The sequence below is a fragment of the Linepithema humile genome, chromosome 3 (assembly GCF_040581485.1).
Source record: "Linepithema humile isolate Giens D197 chromosome 3, Lhum_UNIL_v1.0, whole genome shotgun sequence".
NCBI lineage: Eukaryota > Metazoa > Arthropoda > Insecta > Hymenoptera > Formicidae > Linepithema > Linepithema humile.
In genome coordinates, this window is record NC_090130.1 from 27584776 (window position 1) to 27608048 (window position 23273).

A 23273-nucleotide genomic window follows, 5' to 3' on the forward strand; every position below is an offset into this window, starting at 1 on the left:
TCCCGATTCCAATACTTTTTGCCGTCATTTCTAGATTTATGAACACTCTGCGCGTTTGCGGAAGCGTTCAATCAAAAAAATCTAACTCTATTAAGACATATTAAGTCCTGTGAAACTGAATGTCTAGAAATTTAGGCTCTGCCAGAACAATTTGACGATATGAAAATTTCTTCTCAAAATTAGGAACAAAAATAAAAAGAAAAAGACAGCATAAATCACATTTTATTTAACTGATCGAAATCACTATTTGAGTAGATTAATTAATCGTTTCTGCGCGCGCGCGCGCGCGCGACTATATGCGGAAACTACAAAGTGTCGATATTACTCAGTTCTGCTCACGGCGAAGTTCTGGGCAATAACTTAATCATTCTCGATTGCGTAACGTAACTATTTCGGAAGATAGATTATCAAGAAGGCTGCGGTTGATTCTCTCCCCTTCGCAGATCGATGCGCGCAATCTGGGGTGTCGCATGAAGATGTTGCTCGAATGTTATTATCATTTGACTGATACGACGCAAGGAGGATCCGGCGTAACGGATGGGGAAAATAGATGACGAGTATACCCCGGGATATTATTATGTCATACTGTGAGCGAAGCTACGCCGTGGACAATATAATCATATTTGCCTTGTGCCATCCCATTGTGCCCTCACGTTCAATGTGATTCGACAGTTTGCGCAACGGGCGAGCCAATTTCGCTGCGGAGCGACATTCCACCCACGTTAATTACGCAAACATCTATCTAAGAATACGAGCAAAAATAAGCCAGTAATTTTCCACCTCCGTAAAAAAGTTGCGAGAAAGAAACTACGTCTTACACACATTTTATTTTTTCAATCCAAATCCCTCAGTTTTTGCTTACGCACAGGTTTCGTCAAGTGAAAGCCATAATAAATGTTATTCAATTATTTTAAATAATAGAATCATTTATTTTAGAAAAGGTTTGACATATTGTATGTGTAAAAAACACTATTTTTATAGATATAAAAAAATGATAAAAATGAATAAAAATGAAATAGTAATTGAATATCTTTCTACATTCATATTAATGTTACTTAATGTTTTATTTTTCTGTTTAAATATTAAAGGTTTGAAATTCTCTGTAAAATGTGACCAATTCGCTAAAGAATTAAATATTTGTTGTTTGTATAAAAAAAACATATTTTTTTGAAAATTTTGAAATTGTGGTAGAATATATATAAAACTTTTATGAGAAATTCTATTCGGCCTGAATGAATGATGCGGGCGGTGCTAAGCAAATATCGATTCGTTTATCCTCGCGATCGGCAATTTGCGTTTGTTGGCAGCGGCCCACTTGTCGAAAGCATCACATCAAGGCACTGTGCCCGGAGAATGTGGCGCCGAACCGGGGAGTTAATGCGTTCTGACATTACGCCGTTGGGGCTGCCGATTGCCAAAGTAACTACATGCCCACCTCGGGAGAAGCCCGAATCACTAATTGCTATTCGATCACTGGTCGCTTAAACTAATCGCCGTGATTAAGTGAATCAAGCGACGCGAGCTTGCGAATATTTGTGCAGACGTCCGAGCGATTCTTAAACGGACATTGACGATTGAATAATCATTTTTTGAGATTTCTTTGCGCGCGGTAACTTTCGAAGCCAGACTCTTTCGTGGCAGTTGTTCCTGATTGCGATCTCTTTTAGTGTTGCAAATATTGCGCAATACGGCAAATTGCAATCTTTTAATGATATTAACAAGATTTATAGCAATTAAAATAATGCACTAAGCGGAAAATATGAATGTGAGATAAACTCGAAATATTAGGCAGCGTTAAATTTAATTATACATTCATTATTCGGAGAATATGTGACTGCGCAATAAATATTAATAATCTCTTAATCATTATAATTTGTAAAACAGCTATGTTGCACATCGTCACAGCCACGAGGATTAACCGCGCGCTCGTTACCGGAATATAAGCTTCTAGATACGGCAATAATTTTACTTATAAATTTTTATTTGGAAATAATTTCGCTTTATAAAAATAACTTCGCTTCACCGAAGCGAGTAATATCATTTTGCGAAACCGTATCTGCAAGCATCGAGCGTATGCAAACGTGGACGTCACCGTACTTCCGGTATCACACGCGCATATTGTGCACGACTAAGCTAATCCAACAGCGTATCACGTTAACTATACGTCAACGTACATACGTGTCTCTTGCTTAACTGTAGCGAACAGACTGTGCCGTGACAAGACACAAGCCGCAAGGCAGTATTGGTTCACGTTGCTGTTGATCGTACGCGGCAATAAACAATAGCTTGCAGAATAACTAAATTATCACTTTATAAGGCTGCGCCAGAATCATGCCGGATTTTCTTCTAAATACAAAATCTATATAGCAAATTTGTATTTTTATTCATACGCAAATTTGTACGATATATGTATACAACATTTAGTTAAATTGAGAATAAAAATGCAAGTTTTAGTACAAATTTTTCACTCAGATTCCAAAATTGTAAATACGTGTATATATTTTTATGTGACAAAAATTTATTTTTGAAAAATTTTATTATATTTTTGCGGTATAGTAATTATTGGATCATACAATATCGATTAAAAAAAAAATGTTTGCTCAAACATTTGGTAGGAACAGCAGCAAGATACGCGTGCAATTGCCAGGCGAGGAGTGGGCGACAATAATTAAAGGCGCGGTCGTATGGAAAGTAACCGGGTGCACTATCGATCCGAATGCATCGATAAAAGCCGCCAGGGCTGACGACACGAGCAGCAGCCCCGATAGACGCTATCGCGCTCCAGTGGTCGATCCTTTAAATTAATCGCTATGAAACGCCATTGCAGCGGCGAAACCGCAGTAAAAATGAAGCGCGCTCGCTCACTCGCCCGCGTTGCGTTCAATTCGCAATAAGAGCCACCGACTCGATTCCCGATAAGAGTCACCGTCGATGATCGCGTGTTATACATTCGTGGTCGCTGGAAAATGTAAACTGGTTTTTATTACTCAGTGAGTGCAACAAACTCCGATGTAATCAACGGAAAATGCACTGAAAAGAAATGGTCCGTTTTATAACCAAGTCGTAATAGAAATCACCATTTAAAATGATTAATGATGATAAATGTTATTTAAACACGCTATATTGACATTATACTGATATTATTATTTTTAATTATATAAAAAATAACCAAAACACTTATTTAAAATAAAAAAAATATCAGTCAGCACATCTTTTTATTTGGCTTTTAAATAAAAATTAAATAAGTGGTAATTAAATAATATGTCTTTTTTTCATAAAAATTATATTGATTAAAGTATTGGTTTTTTTTTTGTACGCGTACGATAATATTCCGACGGGCACGTTTATTTAGCGTCTTTTTTTATCCTTTTTATAAAAGTAAATTTTTAACATTTAACAAGAAATAAAAATAAATAAAATATGTCGATTTATATTTATTCAGTAAATAGCGACAATAACATTGAAAATCGTTTCAACGGAAGGAAACTGCATCAGCTGCAAAAATTTTGAACGAGAAGCATAAACAGTGTCTGGCTGCTGACACGACACAGCCTTGATGGACGGTTTCACGTAACGATGAGCCGTGCTGTAAATTAATCGCCGTGAAACGCCGCAAAGCGTCATTGAAAAGCCATGTGACTATCGGATCTAATTAAAAAAAGGAAATAAAGACCGATAACTACACATTACACGTCCGTAATCGCACAAATGCTTTCCGCTAAAAATTATTTATTGGATATTATATCGCGGAAGCTCGCATAACAGTTGTGTAACAGATATTATTGACAGAGATCTCTGACTGCACAGAAATTTGCAGACAAAGTAAAATATATACATACCGATATACATATGCGATATTAAATCTACTTTATTCTAACATTATTTTCTTTGTAAAAAATGTCGATGTTACACAGATGAAACTTTTAATTAAACTTGTAATTCAATCAAGTGCTCTTTTAACGTTTGTACTTTGATTTAATTTATTAACATACATGTTTATTTTTTAAATTATTAGAACATGACATTTCGCGCGTTATATGCCCGTAATTTAGCCTTAAAAACATCAAATATAATATAAAAAAATAGGACTAATTAAAATAAAATTAAAAATTTACATTTTATTATATTTAATTCAATGATTCTTACGAGTTATATCTATTAATATCTGTAATTATCGGCAAATATTGGCAATAAGAGGAATTAATTAATTTATTAGATTTATATAAAAACTTAAAACATTTTTTTTTAATAATTACTTTTTTAATATCAGCTAATGTATAACCTAGATCTTTTCTAGAATATAAAATTTCAATGCATCGCAGTAAAGTTCTAGTTCTACAAACTTTATTTCTTTAAAAAAAATTATGCAATCAGCAAATTTATACAAAAATCTTGCTTTTCACTTTTTTATTTGTAAAAGATTATAATAAATTCAATTCTTGGAGTTGCGATGAATATGTGTGTGAATGAATCTCAAACTCTGAAATATTTTTTCCAATTTTTGTATAAATCAAAAATTTTTTTATTTTAATAAAATTTTAGAATTCTATGATCAAAAATTTCTATAGCTTCAAAATGTTTTAATAATTAATGTAACGTGTAACTTTATAATTGTGTTAAAACGATGAAATTTTTTACGATCAACTCACCGTGGATGAATTTGTCACTGGAAAAAATTTTTTCATTTATATGCTTTGTTTAATTTCGTTTAATATGAAAAAAAAATTACGGTTATGAAAGTACGTGTCTGACTTTTCAACTTCATACAAGTTGCCTTCCAACCTGTAATACCCGACATAAAAGAATGTAATAAAACTCCTGGAGCCGTTCCATGTTAGAAAACTCTAAGTAATCGTTAACCCGGTTAACTTTCTGCAACGTGCACGATAAATCCCTCACGAAAAATTTTTAACATTTCTTGCACAATTACAGTCAGACTTAATCCTATTATTTAATATGTACTCGAGCATGGTCGCTTTGTGAGAATCAAACTTGTCGAAGAAACTTCATAAAACCCATCATATATTTTTCACTTTAAATTAATTTTTATCTTTAAGTCTTTCACGTGTTAACAGTCTTAGTAAGAAAAACGCGCAATTATAATTAAATAAAACAGCATTAAGAAAAAATATAAAAATAAATTTTATAGAGAGAGAGAGAGAGAGAGAGAGAGAGAGAGAGAGAGAGAGAGAGAGAGAGAGAGAGAGAGAGATGTTAACTGAATTATTTTATGCTAAAGGATTATATTGAAATGTAAAGTAGAAGAATATCTCATTCTATCTTGCTTCTAGTTATATATCTTTGTCTTTATTATCATCATGCTTGGCAAGTGTAGAACTCCCAGACGTGGCTGTACGTGCCGGATGTTCTTCGTTTACAAGTTTTATTAAAACGAATGGATCACGGACACGTATAAATTCTGTCAGCGAGCAACTTTCACCTCACGGGGCCGGCCCGTTTATCCTTCTGCCTCTTGCTGCTTCGTACATTCTTTATACGGATCATAAATTCGAATTTTCTGCTCTACTATCCGCGGCCCTTTACCTGCGACCTCTTCGAACAGGTCTGCATTTGTCGTCTGTCGGGGGACACATTTTGAAGGAAAGCCAACATGTGTCTTCCGGCTGTCCTTTGACCCGTCGCTTTTTTTATCTTAGGCTTACGTATGACGGGGACAACAAAATAACTATCCTTTACATCCCACTGAGTCTGATAACATGACAAACTGAGAGATGAGCCAATTAATATTCCGCCACGGAATACAAAGTGTGTATCTCTTCATTTCTGTATTCAAAATTGAACGACAAGGATAAATTACTTATAAAGTTAGGTCAGAAAGTAGCTGTGGACATTAAAATTCACTAATTAATTTGCAACATAAACTAAGTAGCAAATGTATAAAAATTTTAAACAAGAATTAATTCGATAGAAGATGCAAAAGGATTGGATATTTTACGATTCATTGCTTTCTCTCTTTTGCTTACGATTATATGCGCGATTTTTTCAAACTGAACAAGTGTCAAATATTCCCCTTGTATTTCTTACGTAGCGAGAGTTCTAACAAATGTTTTGCAATTTCAGGTAACGCTTTCCATCTCGATTCTCATCAGTCTCCACGTGTTCTTCCTGCTGGTCGTAGAGATCATTCCGCCGACGTCGTTGGTTGTGCCGCTGCTTGGAAAGTACCTGATATTCGCCATGATACTCGTCTCGATAAGGTAAGTGCTCCAACACTGCTCGGCAGTGAAAAACAAAGAACATCGGAAAATTGCCTTTGCGCGGCACGCTTGCCAAATTAGCGCATTAAGGCGGGAAAATATGTCTGAAATCGCGACGCTTAATAGAAGCAATTTCTAGTAAATTCCGCATAATCGTAGGAAACATTTGCCGCTATTCCGTTTTGCACGCATTATCTTGCTTATCGTGTTAGCGCGCTATCAACGTTATCGATTAACGCTTCGGCGGTGATTTATCGGCTCGTGTTTACGACAGCAACGATTCCGTAGCAATTAATATAGCTCTGCGGAGAGTCGTAAAGAGGCGATACGATGACACTTGTGCTCGCCAGTGAAAAACAGAAACGAACACGAGAATAGAAGAGATTACAAGAATAGGAATCGCGTTTGCTCGTGCCTGCCCTCGAAATGGACGCTAATTCTCGTAACAACTGCAGAAGCGTCGTTTGCAGTCGTTCGCTCTCTGTAACGCGTTCCATTTTGCCCGATGCGAAACATTTAATGTTAAATGTAGCTATTTGTCTTGGAAATCTTCCTCCATAGAGCATTACAAATTACGATTGAAAAACTCGCGTTTAGCAATGCGACAAAAATGCGCCAAAATATATAGTTTTAAACTAAATAATATTTGCCATAATAATATTACAGTTGTACTTTTTGTACAAATCTCCACTAAAATTGAACATAAAAATAACATATTTTACAATTTTTTTTTTTTCTTACGTATGCAAAATATAGAACCTTTATTTTTCGCGGTCTGATAATTTCAATTCTGCTGAACGTGACTCTACATCAAGCCGTCGTCTCGCCGTTATTTGCTCTCCATGCGACACGCATCTGTGCGTGTTCAATGGGTGTATCTTGAATTACTCGGAAATGTGAGCGCGATGGGGCAAGTAAGAAATAACAAACACCCACGATTTACTTTTCAACCCTCGAAGCTTAAGCTTATCCCAAGCACGTATGTGCTTCCTGACGACAGAGGCACGATCCTCGCTAATGTAGTTTCAGTAGGAAATATTGGCAAAAGTAAAAGCTTTTTGCTGAATGAAACACTATTGCGAGGAGGGAAGTGAAAAAGAAATGAAAAAAGCGTGGGGAACGTTTAAGAGCCATTGTGAAATTTTCCAAACGTGTGTAAATGTGCAGGTCACTATTTTACTGAAATAATATCTTTTTATGAGAAAATTGATCTTTTGACAAAAGTAACGGCAGCAAGGAAACAAGATACAGCTTGTAAAAGTTACTGCCACATTCAAAATTAATTCCATAATGCCCTGGCCGATGTGAGTCTTAAATTTTGAGCTCAAGATAATTGAGAACTTTATACACGATACTAATTTTAAGAGAATTAAAGTTAAATTAAATTTAAGAAGAATTAATGCTGTACGAAAATCGCGCGTTTAGATGGCGTTTGCTGGCGCCGAATAAAGTCATCGTTAGCGACTTTTCTCGTTCGTCCACCCTTTCGTTCTGGCGACGGGTACATCCTCATTTACGCTGACGACACCCTTTGCCAATCTGCTGCTAATAATCCGCCTCAGTGCTCTCTTAATTAATCTGAACTTCAACCCGTCTTTTCTCATAACAGAAAGAAAGTTTTGCGTAAGAAAATAAAAGAAATCTCACTACGCTTATAAAAACTTAATCCAGTTAAATTGTCGCGTTATACGGACAAATTACATTTACAATTTTCAGGAATGAGAAATTGCATTTGCAATATTGAAGATTAATTTTTTTTATGATATCTATATGAAAAAAAATGATCGATACAATTTCAGTTGTTTTCATGCTTTAACTGTTTTATTTAGTGTTTGTTGAAATCAACGCAAGCCATCAATTATATTTGATGTTTTTCGTCGCATTTTTGCAGTTCAAAAGAAACATAGATAAAATATGTATTTCTTAAAAATTAGTGTGATACATAAAACTTACGACCTCGGTTTTATTTTAATCTCGAGTTTAAGACTCGTATCAGCCAGAGAGTATTGTTGAGTGAATTCTAAACGTGGCAGTAGTTTCTATAAGCTATACATCCATATGCACGATTTAATTAACCAAAGAGAAACATTAATCTGTTTAGAATTACTCTATCACGGGCATAAAAATTTGAACGGCGAATTTCGATTGAAATGTAATTACATTTTTCAAAACGCTTGATGTCCTCGTATTTCTCTGCTATTTACAACGCCGATTTGCGCGTCCACGATAATAACCGCCGGCGAACGAGGTAATTAATTAATAACAAGCATGAGACTTGGTAAGTGGCGTGCATGTAATGTGGACATTGCCTGTTTACCAATTACGCTGAAAATGTGCCCTCTGTCTTCTACTCTCTCTCTCTCCCTCTGCTTTCGATACGCAATAAGCGTTTGTTGCGCAAATATTTATTTATCTATTTATTTATTTGTCAGTGATTTATCGGTGAGTAAAACTTAATAAGCAAATGCGCACCATTAACACCGTCATAATACCGTTGTGTCCAATACGAGATGTTACATTTTGTTTCGCGCTTTGTGAATATTTTAATGCAGTTTAATACAATACAATGAAATGATCTCTTTTGATCAATTACAAATTTATCACCTAATGTATATCATGTAACGAAATAATATACATATATTTCATATTTTAGCAGTATTAATATTTCTCTAGAGATTAAAAATGCAAATATCAAATGTATGTTCATAATTTGTTGGCTGAATATAATATGGACATAATACTTAATAATAAAAATTGTTACAAAATTAAAAAAAATTTTTTTAGTAGATTTTTCAAAATCTTTTATTTTAATTGCCTAATTCTCGTACATTATTAATTTATTATTAGTCTCAAAAATATACGTTCATGTGTTTAAAATTTATGATAAAATTTAAACATAAAATTTAAAAATATACTTTATATCGCATTATACGGCTTGTAGAAGCGACACAATTTTCTCGCATTTCCCTTTATTTCGTGCCGCGTTACTCGGGAAACGGGCGCCCGAAATCCGTCGAATGATGAAGATCCGGCGTGGCGATACTGCACAGACAAACAGAAGCTTTTTGTTTTCGAATCTGGGTTATCGCAGAGACGAAACACAAGCTATCTCATTGCGTCGAGTCGACTCATGTACCATAAAGAGACAGTTGTTATTTAACATCGTTGTTACAATGGACGTTACAATGTTAATTTATGATAATATATTCTAATTATAGCGATGCAATGAATTTCCAAATATTCGTAACAAAGATCAATGTATTGATTAAAAAAATTATAACTACAACGGCATTATAAACAGAAAATATCAATATTGAATCTGAAAAAATGTTACGCAAATGTTTGCGCGACAAACGAAATGTTTCCAATGTTTTCGCAACGAAAAAATTAATACAATCCAAAAAATATAAGTTGAAAATAATTAATCAAAATAAAAGGATAAACTGACGTAATATCAAATAAATAACGTTATTTTCACTTAAACAAAAATAAACTTTTTTGAAAAACTTCGATGATTCTGGGATCTATCGAATTCCCGATTAGACCGTCTGAAGTTTCTAAATCAAAAAGGTCCTGCAGAACTTTCGAAGTAGACGAAATTCCAAGTCCGTCATTCCTACCTAAAGTCACGGCATAATCGCCCACAGACTGAGCAAACATGAAACTAATCCTCGAACTTGTTCCCGACTGATAAGTCCAGTTAATGTTTGTCTTTAACGCTGACGGTGATCTGCTAGAGAGTCAATGATATTAACAATAATTGGATTTACGGACTTATTAATCGGATTTCACGAAATCGAAAAGTGGTACGGATCAACGTTTAATAATACGTTGCTAGCTTGATGTTCTCAAGCACTTATAATTATAAAAGTGACTTAAGCCGCATAACTTTTATTTTGAAATAATTCAATTATTTGCTTTTGCATATGTTCTTGTATGACAAATGTTCGTTTATGAAAATATCTTTACAATATTTTATTGCATTAATTTTTTTTATATTAAAACTCTGCATCTGTCATATGATTTCATTATACTTATATTTATTTTTAACAGCATATTAATATAAAATCTCAAAAATTTCAAAAATTGACGTCATAGAAAGAGAAAAGAAAAGCGAAAACATTACACTGACTTATCGTTGCAGATGTCAGTATGCCTTGCATAGTTCGTTTTTCATCATTTTGCTCCTGTTCCTTTGGCCTGAAAAAGTAGAGCCGAGGACACATTATGTGTCGCGTAAAAATGACGAGGTGGATAGACCAAATCGTTAGTCAAATATCGCCGGCAAGTGTCTTGCATGGTTTATCCAGAAAGAATAATGGCAAAATTTTACCCAATTTGTACGATGTGAAATAAATTACGTAATTAATCACTTTTATGAATATTATGGCCACTATAAGATATATATTAATTATCATAAATTTTACTAACAAGCCAATTTATTTATTTCGCCATTTTTGCGCGATGTGATGTGCTGTCAGCTTGGCTTTTCCAGATCAATCAAAAGGGACGGAATTGAAAAACAATTATTTCTTTTTGCAAGGAAAGAGTAATTTATAAAAATATACTTATATGTGTTACAATTTATGATGCAATAAAAATTGAAAATAAATAAAATGTGCCTTATTATTTCACAGTAATCATATTATTTCTAAAAATTTGGTTAGTCAGCCGGTCATCGACATTTCGGCGCATTAATTTCAGAAGTGTGTCTATTCACACCCTTTTGAAAGTGCCTTGAGCGACTAGCCCGCGCGCGCGCGCAAAGCCCTTTTCAAAGGGACCTCGTTTCAATATTAATGGCGGCATTTGCTGGCTTCGTACCGGCGACATTTAACTAACGAGCCGGTCTATCCACCTCCGCCATTTTTACGCGGCACCATGGCACGATATGTTCCCGGCTGTGCCTCTCCGAACTAACCAGGCCAAAGGGACAGGATTAAAGAGCAAAATGATGAAAAATGAGCTATACTTACTCTATTGTAGCAATAAGTCAGTGTAATGTTTCCGTTTTTCTTTTCTTTTAAACGTAAAAGCTCTGCATCGCTTTTACTCATTATACTCACTCATTTATTTCTAAAGGTACATTTATATAGAATGTTCCGGAAAATCGATTGCTACGTCATAGAATATTGCATTGAATGATTAATCGAGAAACAAATTGAATGCATCAAATCAATAATCAATCAAACAGAATCAAAATTTTTCTAAAAAAACCTAGAGAAACTAGAAAAAGCTTCATCACGCTGTCAATTATTGTTTCAAAAATTGAAAAAAATTTATCCACTTTTTACATTTCTCGACAAGAGAATATTTTAAGAGAATATTAAGAGAATATTTTTTATTCGCTGCAGAATAATAAAAAAAATTATTTAAATACTTATTAATACTGATTAATTAAATTTTTAACGCTAAAAATTAATTGCAAATTATTATCGCTCATCTATCAAGGCGTTTGTAGGGACGGAAAAGGCGGGTTTTGAGAAAGATGAGAAATCACAGAACGGCGGTAATGGAAGACCTAGCGGTCGTTTCTGCGGCGTGAGAACGTAACCTCGCAAAAGCGGCAAAGCGCGACATTCGCTTTATGGAGCGGAAAGAAAAGGCGGCGGCGGTCGCTGGATAGTCGTTCTGGACTCGGTCCAAGCCCGAGGAGCTCCGCCGAACCGGGATTTTACAAGCGACAACAAATTCTCGTAAACTAAAGTATGATTTCGTTGGTCTTCTATTCGCTCGCTCGTAGTTAACGACCGGCGACTCCACCGTCGTTCGGCGACGCGACTCCTCCGTCCAATGATAAAGAAATTATGACAAACGAGCATTTTAGTTAATCAACGCAAATCACTCTCCGTCTCGAGCGAAAAACGCATCATAGAGGATCAATTTCGGATAAATTGCGGAATTGAGAAACGAAAGTAAATTTATTTTACGCAGAAAAAAATTTTTTTTATTTTATGTCAATTCAATTTATGCGACGTAATATGAGAAATTATTAGTCAATCGAGAATTGAATAATAACATTTCACAATATTTAAAATGTTTATAGAGGTTTTAAGAAAACCCATTCCACAGAATTTTATCCATACCTTTACTTTCCCAAAAGCTGTATCTACGTGCCGAAAATTCTAAACCTTTCCAATTCATGAGAATTTAAATTCGACGAAATTGTCACGGTTTGACTTGCGTCCATCTTTCGCAAAAGCATGCCAATCACGCAAATACGGTATCAGGTGTCCCTCGTTGATCCTCGTAAACTGGAATCGGCGCGAAATGCAGTGAAGCAGAAGAAAAGAAGGAAAATAAAAGGAAGAACAAGAAGAAGAAAGGGCGCACTCCAGTGAAGAACGGAGCCGAGACTTCGCTATTGTCTGCGACGATTGTGCCTCATATAAAGGACGCCTGCAATATCTGCACTTCCGAGAAAAACTCGTTTCGCAGTCGTAAAGCGTGAAGTTTTGATGGAAGGGCAGAAAGGACTCTCACGACTTCCCTACGGCCGCGACGTGCCTCCGTTGGATACATTTCCGCAACGCTGTCGCGATACATTCGTCATCGCGAGGTTAAGCTCTCTCGCAGTCGGAATTATCGGTGGCAGTTACAGAAAACGCTTCTGTCATAAATGGAACGTGCCCGGGGATTCTATCACCAGCGGCGAAATTTTTGCGGAAATACGGAATATCGATTCGTCGCGGGCTTGAATTTTGTGTGTTGTAACACTGATGTTAGCGGACGATCACATTGGATCTTGTTGATTCTCTTCGGACATGTGAGCACGGAACGCCCGAGGAAGTTTGTGTCAAATGTCGGGAGCAAATATTATTTCAAGAATTTAGACTCGATTTTCTCTTCTGACAGAAATTTAAAGCGATATGTAATTGGACAATCTTTATCGTGGAGAATCAAACGTTATTATGTTGAAAGAAATGTTTGCAAATTTTTCGCGGATCTCACTTCAACGGTGCAATTTCCAAATTAATCAACGGGGTGTTTGATGCTGTAAGATGAAGAATTACAAGGGCCGACATGGAAACAGGACGCAAGTCTCTCTCAGAGTTTCCCGATTTAATGCAAGACCCGCTCTAAATATGGTCGCCTCCTTATCCCGGACAGCTAAATTGGAAATTCCAGCCGGTAGACGCGGGCGAACGTAGTGCTAGGAGACTTCCGTTCGCCAACCGCGAACCTCGACTACTCCCATGGGAGTAGAATCCGATTTAAGCGCGCGGTACGATTCCCGAATCTCAATACCGGCTCGCCCTAAGTGCGTCGGTTGCATTACGCATCTATGCTCCAAATTGGGACAAGGATATGGCCGAAGAAACTCGCAGGAAGCGAGAGAACGATCGTTATTACATTTTTTTACCATCTCTCACTCTGCTCGAAACTTCACTATCCGAGATGCACTAGCGAAGAGTTTATTCCAGTTATTCCATTGTAATTCTACGATAAGATGGATTGAATGTGCCCAATTGACAGCCATCCGTTTCTTATTATCCTTAAAAAATGAAAAGCAATCTCATCGCTGAAATAACTTGGCGAGTAAGAAATTTTCCGCGCAGTTATCTGTCTTCGCTTATCTTACAGAAATGTTGGAGCCATTTCTCGCGCGGGAATGATATATGAGGATCCTAGCGGAGGGGAGAGAGAGAGGGGGGGGGGCGAATAATAATCGAATTTAATTTGCACGGGAACGGAAATGGCGAGGTGGGGGCGAAGAATGAGAGAGCGGCGCTGAAGCCGCGCCGCGGTCGGAAAAATAACTGCGGCCCCCGTATGGGGACCATAATTATCCAATTGGGTATAAAGTCGCTCGTAAAGTTGAACTTTACGGTCTCATCCGACCGTCTCACACGCACGCGGGGACCCTTCTACGTTTTACATTTCGTTACGCGTTGACATTTCTCAGCCGATTGACGGACGACATTGCCGCCGTGCCCGTTCAAGTGAGTAATGCCTTCGCGAGTTATCCGCGTCAATCGACAAAGTGCATTTGAAGTGATTTTACTATTACATTTTCTATAGCCGTACGGACGAAGTGGAGATATCGAAATTGACATAATGGCTCAAATGGCGATATGGGAAATGTCCCAGAATTGGTGGAAAATGAGCAGATTACCTCGCACATTTGGAGTCGATTTTTCCTTAGCAAATTTTTCAAACATCTCGCACAAGTTTTCATATTTCCGCATCCAGCGTTTTAATGAATAAGTTTTAACTTCTGTTAAAATATATATACGTATCAAATTTTGTTGATTTGTTCAAGATTTCTACAAGAGATTCTTTATTGTTGATAATTTATAATGCAAAAATTATTAATACTTGAAAATTATCGTTAAACAAAGTTGATTTCAAATTTAATCAGATACAATGTTACATATTCTACAAAATTATTATTACAAAATTTTCAATTAAATAATCAAAATAAATACGAAACGCGCGTATGCATCTATCGTGCATGTTTGAGCAAAATGCGTTTGCATAAAATAACAAATGTATTCGGGCTAATGTATTTTCTACTATACGAGCGGGTTTATTACGAAACTCACAGAAAGGTTGATGCTAATAGCAGCGGATATCTTGCGCTAACGTCAAGACAACGTCGGATCCGCGAAGAAAGATTGGCACAAATCCCTGGCGACACGCAACGATGCCAAGAGTACTCTATTTGCTCTCCCGGATATCCATCAAAATCCCGTACGCCACGGAGCGTAATGCATGCGAGTTGCGTCAGCGTGTCGAATTCGAGGGCTGTAACTTCTGCATACAAAAGTAAGACACGCTACGAGGTGTATCAAAACCATCGACGAACGCTTTAATGAAAAATGACATTTCTGTTCGATATTAACGTGTCAAATTATTCTTTTTTAAAACAAGAATTAAAAAATCTTGCGATTATCTTAATCTTATTTTCCCAGTCATCTTGCATTTTATTCATAAATATTTAATTTTATTTTAATAAGATCTTTAATATTAAAAATAACAAAAATAATTTGAAAGCAGGAAAAATTTTTTAGGCGTAAACAAAGTTTTATTTAAAGTCAATTTCGAAGCGATCGTATTGCTAACGCGTTAATCGCGTTTCGCAAGGCAATGACAAGCTAGTGAGCAGTATTTGGCTAAGACGTTATCTCTCAATTGAAAAGGGGAAGAAATATGATAATAATATGATATTGATAATGATATGATATATTATTAATATCAATTAAATGGTCGCTTTGTCAAGTCATTAATTATGTGTTCCTTGTGATACAGTTTCTCGATGTTTTCAGCATAAGATATAAGTTGGCGGTGACAAATATCTATCTAAAATCAATTTAAAAGAAAACTCAATTTTCTTAATTTGCATAATGAAGATGTTGATAAATTTTCGCTATAAATAATAACCATTTATTTTGTATTTTAGTTTGAAAATTAACTCGGGAGACGATTTAAATAGAGCAATCCTGAAAGCTTTTATTGTAGGAGACCTGTATTTTCACGAATTCATCTTATGCGCAAATAGAAGTGAAATACACGAGTACCAAGAGGGCTTGAACTGAACTCTCTCGTCTGAACATCACTTTCGTTTCTTCATCGTCGTCAGGCGGGGAATATTACCAACGCCAGCTACTTTCGGTCTAAATTGCTACCCAAGCGAGTGAACAATTTTCGATGCGAGGGGGTTGGAAAATAAAAACGAGCGGCTAGAAGAGGCGGAAACGCTTCCTTTTTCGACGTGTAACGGATTTACGGTCTGAAGCGCTTTTTGCCCGCGTTCCATTTTTGGAATCATTACATATCTATAGAACTAATGCCCTACTTCAATTCGTACTCGCCGTTTCAAATGGGACAGGATATTTGTCGATTTCACGGACCAAAGGGAATGAAAATGAAGAGAAGATACTGTTGCGTTAATTAAAATGGTACACCGAGAGTTCTCATGTATATTTATGCAATGTAGCAACCAAGTTGGAAAATTAGATAAAAAGAAGGAAAAATAATAATTTTCCCAAGATAAAACTGATAGTAATTGTATTACAATATCGTTAAAAAATATTGAAAATATCCTTTCAGTTGTCATCGAAACATTAAGAAATGAACAGTCCGATTTTCAATAATTTAACAATATCGATTTTATTATTGCACGGACCCATTTAATCGCGAGACCTTAATTATCCACTTGACCTCGTAACAAATAACAGTAGTTAAGCTCTTGGATCGCTGCCGGATTTCGCTTTTCGGGAGAAACTTTCTAGCCATCCGTCCCGCTATCGAGCAAGTTCTTCGTGGAGCTCGCAGCGAGTGATAGCACCGAAAATCCGCGCGGCGTATAGCTATAGGTGGTTACAAATCCTTACGTGCACTCGCTATCGAGGTTTATCTCGGATTGCGGTTGACTGGTACTATCCCTTCGCGTCCCGTCGCGGCGCACAAGAGGAGGACACGGCAATCCTTTTCGCGATAAGCGAAACTCGTAAGGGATGATTCCCCCTTCCCTCCCCTGCCGTCTCCAGGGCGGGCAGGGCACTGTTGTTAGGTACGGAAGGTACGAGTTTTCCGAAACGCGCAGCTGCACGCCGTGTGTACACGGTATTGTACTTCCGCAACGTACGTGCTCCGACTTGACGTTGCGCTGTATTAAAGCGTGCAGAAGCACGAAATAACTAAGTGCAATTGAATCGATCATCGTTATGACTGTATAAGCCAACTTTCTCACGCAAAAGCATTAAGAAACATTTATTTCCGGAAGAATTCTTTTGCCAACTTTGTATAATAAAATTTTGAGACACGTAATATTCGAGAACATCCAAGTCACGTTTTTTTTGTGAGGTGAAAAATTTAAATGCAGTAATCAAATTAATAAAACTTAAATAGCTGCAATTAAAAGAAAAAGCAATATAGCTCTGGAACGTCTTTTTTACGTTGTTTACGTTACACAAAAAGGAAAATGAATTTTTGTTGCATTTATTCATCGAATGTTTGTGATTTACACTTTAGTGGAAATTGACGTCACGGTTATAAAAAGATTAAAAATTTCTTGCTCGAACCTCTAGAAGTCTTTTGAGTCATCGAGCCATTAAATTTTCTCCTGCTTCTTGATATAAGACTCGGCGAAAATTATATGAGTGCTTCGTCGCAAAGGAACTGAAGAAGCATTTTATTACTTGAGAAAATTTGCTTGAAATAAATGCTTACCAGTGTGCTTCTCTTCGCATTCATAAAGAACTCACAAGTTTCCGGGATAAAAAAAGAGTCGATTAATATTTTATTTTATTATTTCGTGTCGCTTTGACGCAACATACCAAACAAATATGATAAATATTTAATTGCGCGAAATCAAGCTCATACAATGCATGAATAACACGGGTTAATTAATATTTAATAGACAACAAATAATTAAATATTTTACAAGTAGATATATTTCATATATTGTAGTGTATTTTGTTAAATAAATAAAACAAACACAAAGATTGCATGTATGCAAAAGGATGTATATTTGATATTAATAAAACATACAATTAATTTAATTTAACAATAATAATATTAATTTGATTTAATAATAATTTAATAATTTAATAAGTTAAAAGAGTAGAATAGAATCGTCACGTATTAATTGGGACTACGTAATCGCGCTGCAATCACAGCAAAACTGTCGTCAACTGTCTCTTATAATTCATCGTGATTCGTGTTCTTTACATTCTCGGCCATCTTCCAAAAAACTCGCAACGCTTCTTTCTCGTTTCTGTCTCACAGCTCGTGTCTACTCTTTCTTACGTGTAGCGATCGACTCTCTTGCACGTCTCGCGATCGATTCTCTCTGACGCCTCGCGGTCGACTATCTCTACATATTAACAATACCGAATATTACAACACAATTTTAATCAGTTTCTCGTTTGATTTTAAAACTCTACAATACAAAACTTATGTAAACTATTTTACTTGATAAATATATAAATATGTCAGATATATTTTATGTTTATTCCTTAAAAAAGATATTTAATAAAATACACAGAAAGTATAGAAATATGTGTAGCTAATTTTTTAGTAATATTTATAAAATTCTATATATTTTCATGCGCATACAAATAATTAATATTACTTGTAGCATCGAGAATAAACAAATTGTATATACGTATCGTTTAGGCGTAGCTTCACAAGATCTTGCTAATTCATTATGTCAAGACTATCGCGCAAACATTAATACTGCAGAAGACCCACCGTCTTGAGGTCGACGACTCGCACAAGTTATCACTTGCCTTGCCTTACGTGGAGCTGTTCTACTCATTCGAGCTATAATGACATTAGTCTGACAAAGTAACTGAGTTTTCGTCTTCCTCTCTCGCTTGATTTGGCTTACTAAAATAACATTATGCGAGACAGCCAAGCTTATCCTTTAACGAAAATCAAAGTAAATGTAAGATGTAACATTAATTTTAATCTAGAAAACATATTAAACTGGTGGATCGAAAAGATTTTGTGTAACAACTTGAAGATAACTGTGAACGAGAATTTATTACACGAAATAATAGTCGCGAAATAAATCTCTTGACAATTAAAATCTTATTGAGAAAAATATGATTTTGAAAATTAAAATTAATGGCTTTCTCAACTGTCAGTTAAAGTATATAAATTCGAGATAATAAAAAGAGATTATTACGAGGAGATTAACATAACTACTTTTTAACTTTATGATTTTATTCATGGGATAATTTGTAAAGTATTGCCTATGAAATGCTACACTGAAGCATCGGTGGAACTTCTTAATTGATCACGGCAATGTGATACGCGCTTTATAAATATATAGACGCGCTTTATTTCGCGTGTGAGATGCAAATGGACGTTCGTAAACGAAGACCCGAGATAAAATCGCATAACTCATCGGGGTGCATCGCAGCCGCGATGGAAAATGCATTCGCAATAAATATCGGCGTCCCTGCGATTACAGCATCGTCTGCGAATCGATGTGTCTCGACAATTTCATACGAGCCGCCTTAAAACGACACCCGAAAAAATAGAACACGCGAATTCGCTCTTCCCTTCGCTGATGCGTGCAACGTATAACGTGATTTATGACGATTTATAACGGCCACTAAAATATGCGCTGAAATTTATGAACGTGAAGATATTAACATCACTGCAAATTTTATGCGCGATTAAAGTAAACAGTGAGATTTATCAGCAAAATTTATTCTGCACATCGGATTAAACAGCTCATTCACTTTAACGAGGGATAGCCATTAACTCTTGTGCATGTTATATTTGATGTTTTTATACACAAGCTTATGTTCTTTTACAAATTAGTTTATAAATATATTTCCACGTTTTATATATATTATTGTATACCGTTATTATTTTATAAAATCTATATATGTAATAAAATCTCAAATTTCAGAAGAGATATGATGCTTTATGATGCGATATTCAATTATATCATTAATTTTATGACATAAAATATAATTTGTAAAGTTATTATATAATTATTTCATTTATTAACAAATGTAAAGTTCAAAATGTAAGCTTTTCCTGTAGAAAATTTTCCATGTGCAGAATTTAATTTGGGAGAATTTATATCCAAATAATAGATTTTACCAAAAAAAAAACGAACGTAAATGCGAAATCTTTTATAAAATAAATATATCACTTTGCATATTTATTTGAATGAGCATTTCAAAACTTAAATTGAATTATCCACAGCTTGCTTCAAATCGCCAATTCTGTCCCATTAATTATTTTAACTTGGACGTTCGTTCGTATATATCGACCGCTGCGGAAATCGCAGCTCGTTGGACCTGAATGCACGGTCTAACTTCAGATTCTCTACACTCCGTCATTCTCTGATACCTGGCTCATTCGTGCTCGCCGCTTCTGAGCCCTGCACCCCCATTCGTCGAGTACCTTTTCCGAGTGGACAGTGATGTCGTTACTCTTGCTAAGTAAATTTCATCGCCTTGAGTGCCGCTCTCTCCGACTTGTCACGCTTGTAAGCGGCAACGACGTTCCAGTTCGTGTCAGCCTCTCTATTAAAAGTTTCGTCCGCGCGACAGCGTCTTTACGTCAAAACGCGACAGGAGAGCGACGAGGCGTAAACGTCGATTCACTTTTAGAAGTCTAAAGAGCGACGCTCGCCGATACAAGACGTCTAAGCACTGTAAAAAGTAGTATCTGTCTTAATATCTGGATGTTACATTCCTCCCCCCAAAAAATGACGTAAAAATTAAAATCGATAAATAATAATAAAACATGCATGACATTTGAGAGGAAACTCGATACAAATTGCGTGGACATTTTATTTTAGATCAATAAATTATAAGTAATATTCAAAAACGTAACATTTGCTAAATGGAAATGTTTGCTAATGAAAATTGCAAAAGCATGTAAATTAAATTATTAATTAATAGTGTATATCAAGTGTAATGACAATACTTTTCCGCAAATTTCTGCAAATGTCCGCTGATGAAAAGTGGAAGAGCACGTACATTCGTATGCAGAATTTCTTATCGACGCGATGGACAGTCGATGCGCAACGAGTTAAATTCAAGTGCGGACTGGTAGAGCAAAAAGGAACGAATAATGAAAGATAGTACGCTCTTTTCCGAATAAAAAGAGAGTTATCGTTCTTCCTAGGTGCTCTAGCTACAGTGATTGAATGAATGAAACGACGAAGCACTTCTCCGATACTCGTGAAGAAGATTTATGATAAATGCGAGTGAATAACAGTGGACATAGCTACATATTGCACGTTCGTGTGTGCGAACACGTTGTCCGATAATAAAATAAAACCTTTGCAATCCCGGGATTAATTTTTAAATACGTCTCTGTTCGCAATCGCAATAATCGCAACTGCGAGAAAAATGTAGCAATATTCAAACGCACTATTTCAAGCTCTTTATTAATTGAGGATATATAATTTTTATTGTAATACTTGGTGATCGGAACACAGTTTCTGTCATTGTGTGTATCGGCTTACCTAAAATCTTAACTTAAACAGCGCATTTTTTTATAAGAATGCTGCTTTAGATAAAATTACGAACGCTTGTGGATGAGATATATTATAAAGGACTTTATTTATAGATAAATTGTTGTTTTTTCCCTTTTTATTTACGTATTGCATTTGACATTAGTATTCTGATTAAAGCAACTAAACTAGAACGCGTGGCGTTATGTTTTGATTCTGTGTCGCGATCTTGCAAATCTCAAATTCCCGCGTGTGGAAGAAATTACGAATAAAAATAAGAATCGCAAAGTCAGTTTGTGTTCGTCGATCGAACGGAGCGGTATGGCTTCATCCCACATGATACCGTGAAGTTTTTTAGAGTACTTGAACGTGTCAGTACTAACCACGGATATCTGAGAGCGTTTAGCTCGTTCACTCTATCGCGCGTAGTTTCTTTCGTCAATATCGGTTAAAAAATGAAATTTCTGTTTTTCTATATCTGTTGTTCTTTTGTCCTAGATTATTGCCTTAAATCACTCCGTTGACAAAAGCTGCTGTCTACAACAAAGTAAATAATATTTAAAACTTTTCGTACCACCAATCACCATTTTGTAGCCTTTCATACACGAGAATGCGTTATTAAATTTTGAATGGCGATCGCGCGGGATTTATTACCTCGCGAGGGGCCCGTTCGGAAAAATGTTATTGCCCGGCGGCATTCAATATGACCGGAGTCCAGCGAGGAAAAATATTCCAGACAAGTCCGTAGCTCAGACACACTGACGCGCCGTCGACGCGAAAAATGGAGGAAGAAATGCCGCACGGGGAGATGAAAGGGTCGCTGCGAGAGAGTGCCGATACATCGCTCGGCCGAGCGACGTGGACAAGACGACAAGCAAAAGGGGACAAAAAGAAAGGGGGGGAACGAGAAAGTTTCTACACGCGCGCGCGCTACTGATAGGACCACATCCAAACTTTAAACAAGTTCGGAAAACTCGGACCCTGGCCGCGGGGTCCATTACGACGCAGATCGGCGCATTAAACGGCAGCCGGAAAACGTCGCAAACTTCTGCGATCCTTGAATCGCGAGTCCCGCAGTCTTTCTCCCCCCCCCTCCTCCCCACTTACCGCGATTTTTTTAATAAGCGCAGAGTGCACCAATTATGTATTAGCAACTTCGGTTCCTCGCTGTTTTTAAGCGTAAGACTTTCAAATATTTTATTTCGGGATATTTGTGGACTTTAAATATAAAAAAAATTGTCGTTTATATGTATAATAATTTAACAAAATCCCTATATATTTTATTTATATTTTATAAACAATATAAAAAAAATACTAATAAACCGTTCATAATGATTTGCAGATGTAATTAAAAGATTCGTGAAATTTTCTGGACACTTTTGGATAAATTAATTTTCAAATCGAAACTACCGTTTATCGTAGATAAAATGATCGGAGGCATTAATTTTCACGTTTGCATTATCATATTTTCCATTGTGTAAAGGAATATAACGAATTCCGTTGCAACTCTGACGCGGGATTGCAATTTCCAGCGATGTTGCGGCAGTCGATAAATAATTCCGTTAAAGATCCCGTGACCGCATTGACCGGAATGCATTACCCCGAATTAATATTATACGTTTACGTTTCATTTGCGAATTCAATATTTGCCGACGGATAACAGCGGATACACGCGCAAATACGGAGGTTCCTTACGTCAGTCGGTTGAGAGTCTATACACGAAAACGAAACTTGGGGCGGTCACGCCGCTACGATTTCGCGATGTAATCATTCGACAAACGGAAGTATTCTCTTCCGCGCGCGTCTCAAAACTTTAATTAAACTTTTGTATAGACCGCGCTTGCCGCTAATAAGAAACCACATTTAGTTTAATTTAAATGTTAAGCGTTTAATTTAAATGAGAATTTCACGGCGGCGCAGGATTTACATAAACATTGTAAATGTAGTTGTAAATTCCACTTATGCTGACTAATTTGCAAGCTACGTATACAATTCTATACTTAATCGTTGCGCACTTTGTTTAAATATAAGATCTTGAATTAAAATAGAAACATAAGTGATTAATGAATACATCAATAAAATTTGAACAATTTTGACGAATTGAATTTAATTAATATTTT

General features: G+C 36.1%; 1 protein-coding gene across 10 annotated transcripts in view; it reads left to right on the forward strand.

The window, feature by feature from the left end:
• The window catches only part of nAChRalpha4 (nicotinic acetylcholine receptor alpha4), a 163586-nt gene that overhangs the window by 127227 nt on the left and 13086 nt on the right, over positions 1–23273 (forward strand). For 9 of the 10 annotated variants that reach the window (XR_010888921.1, XM_067350922.1, XM_067350924.1 and 6 more), the window contains one exon: positions 6082–6218. Coding sequence is in view for 9 of the 10 variants with exons in the window: in XM_067350922.1 (XP_067207023.1) it covers positions 6082–6218 (137 nt within the window). In the remaining variant the exon portion in view is untranslated. Of the gene's footprint in view, positions 1–6081; positions 6223–23273 lie in introns of those variants that run through there. The other variant, XM_067350928.1, reaches the window with a different exon arrangement.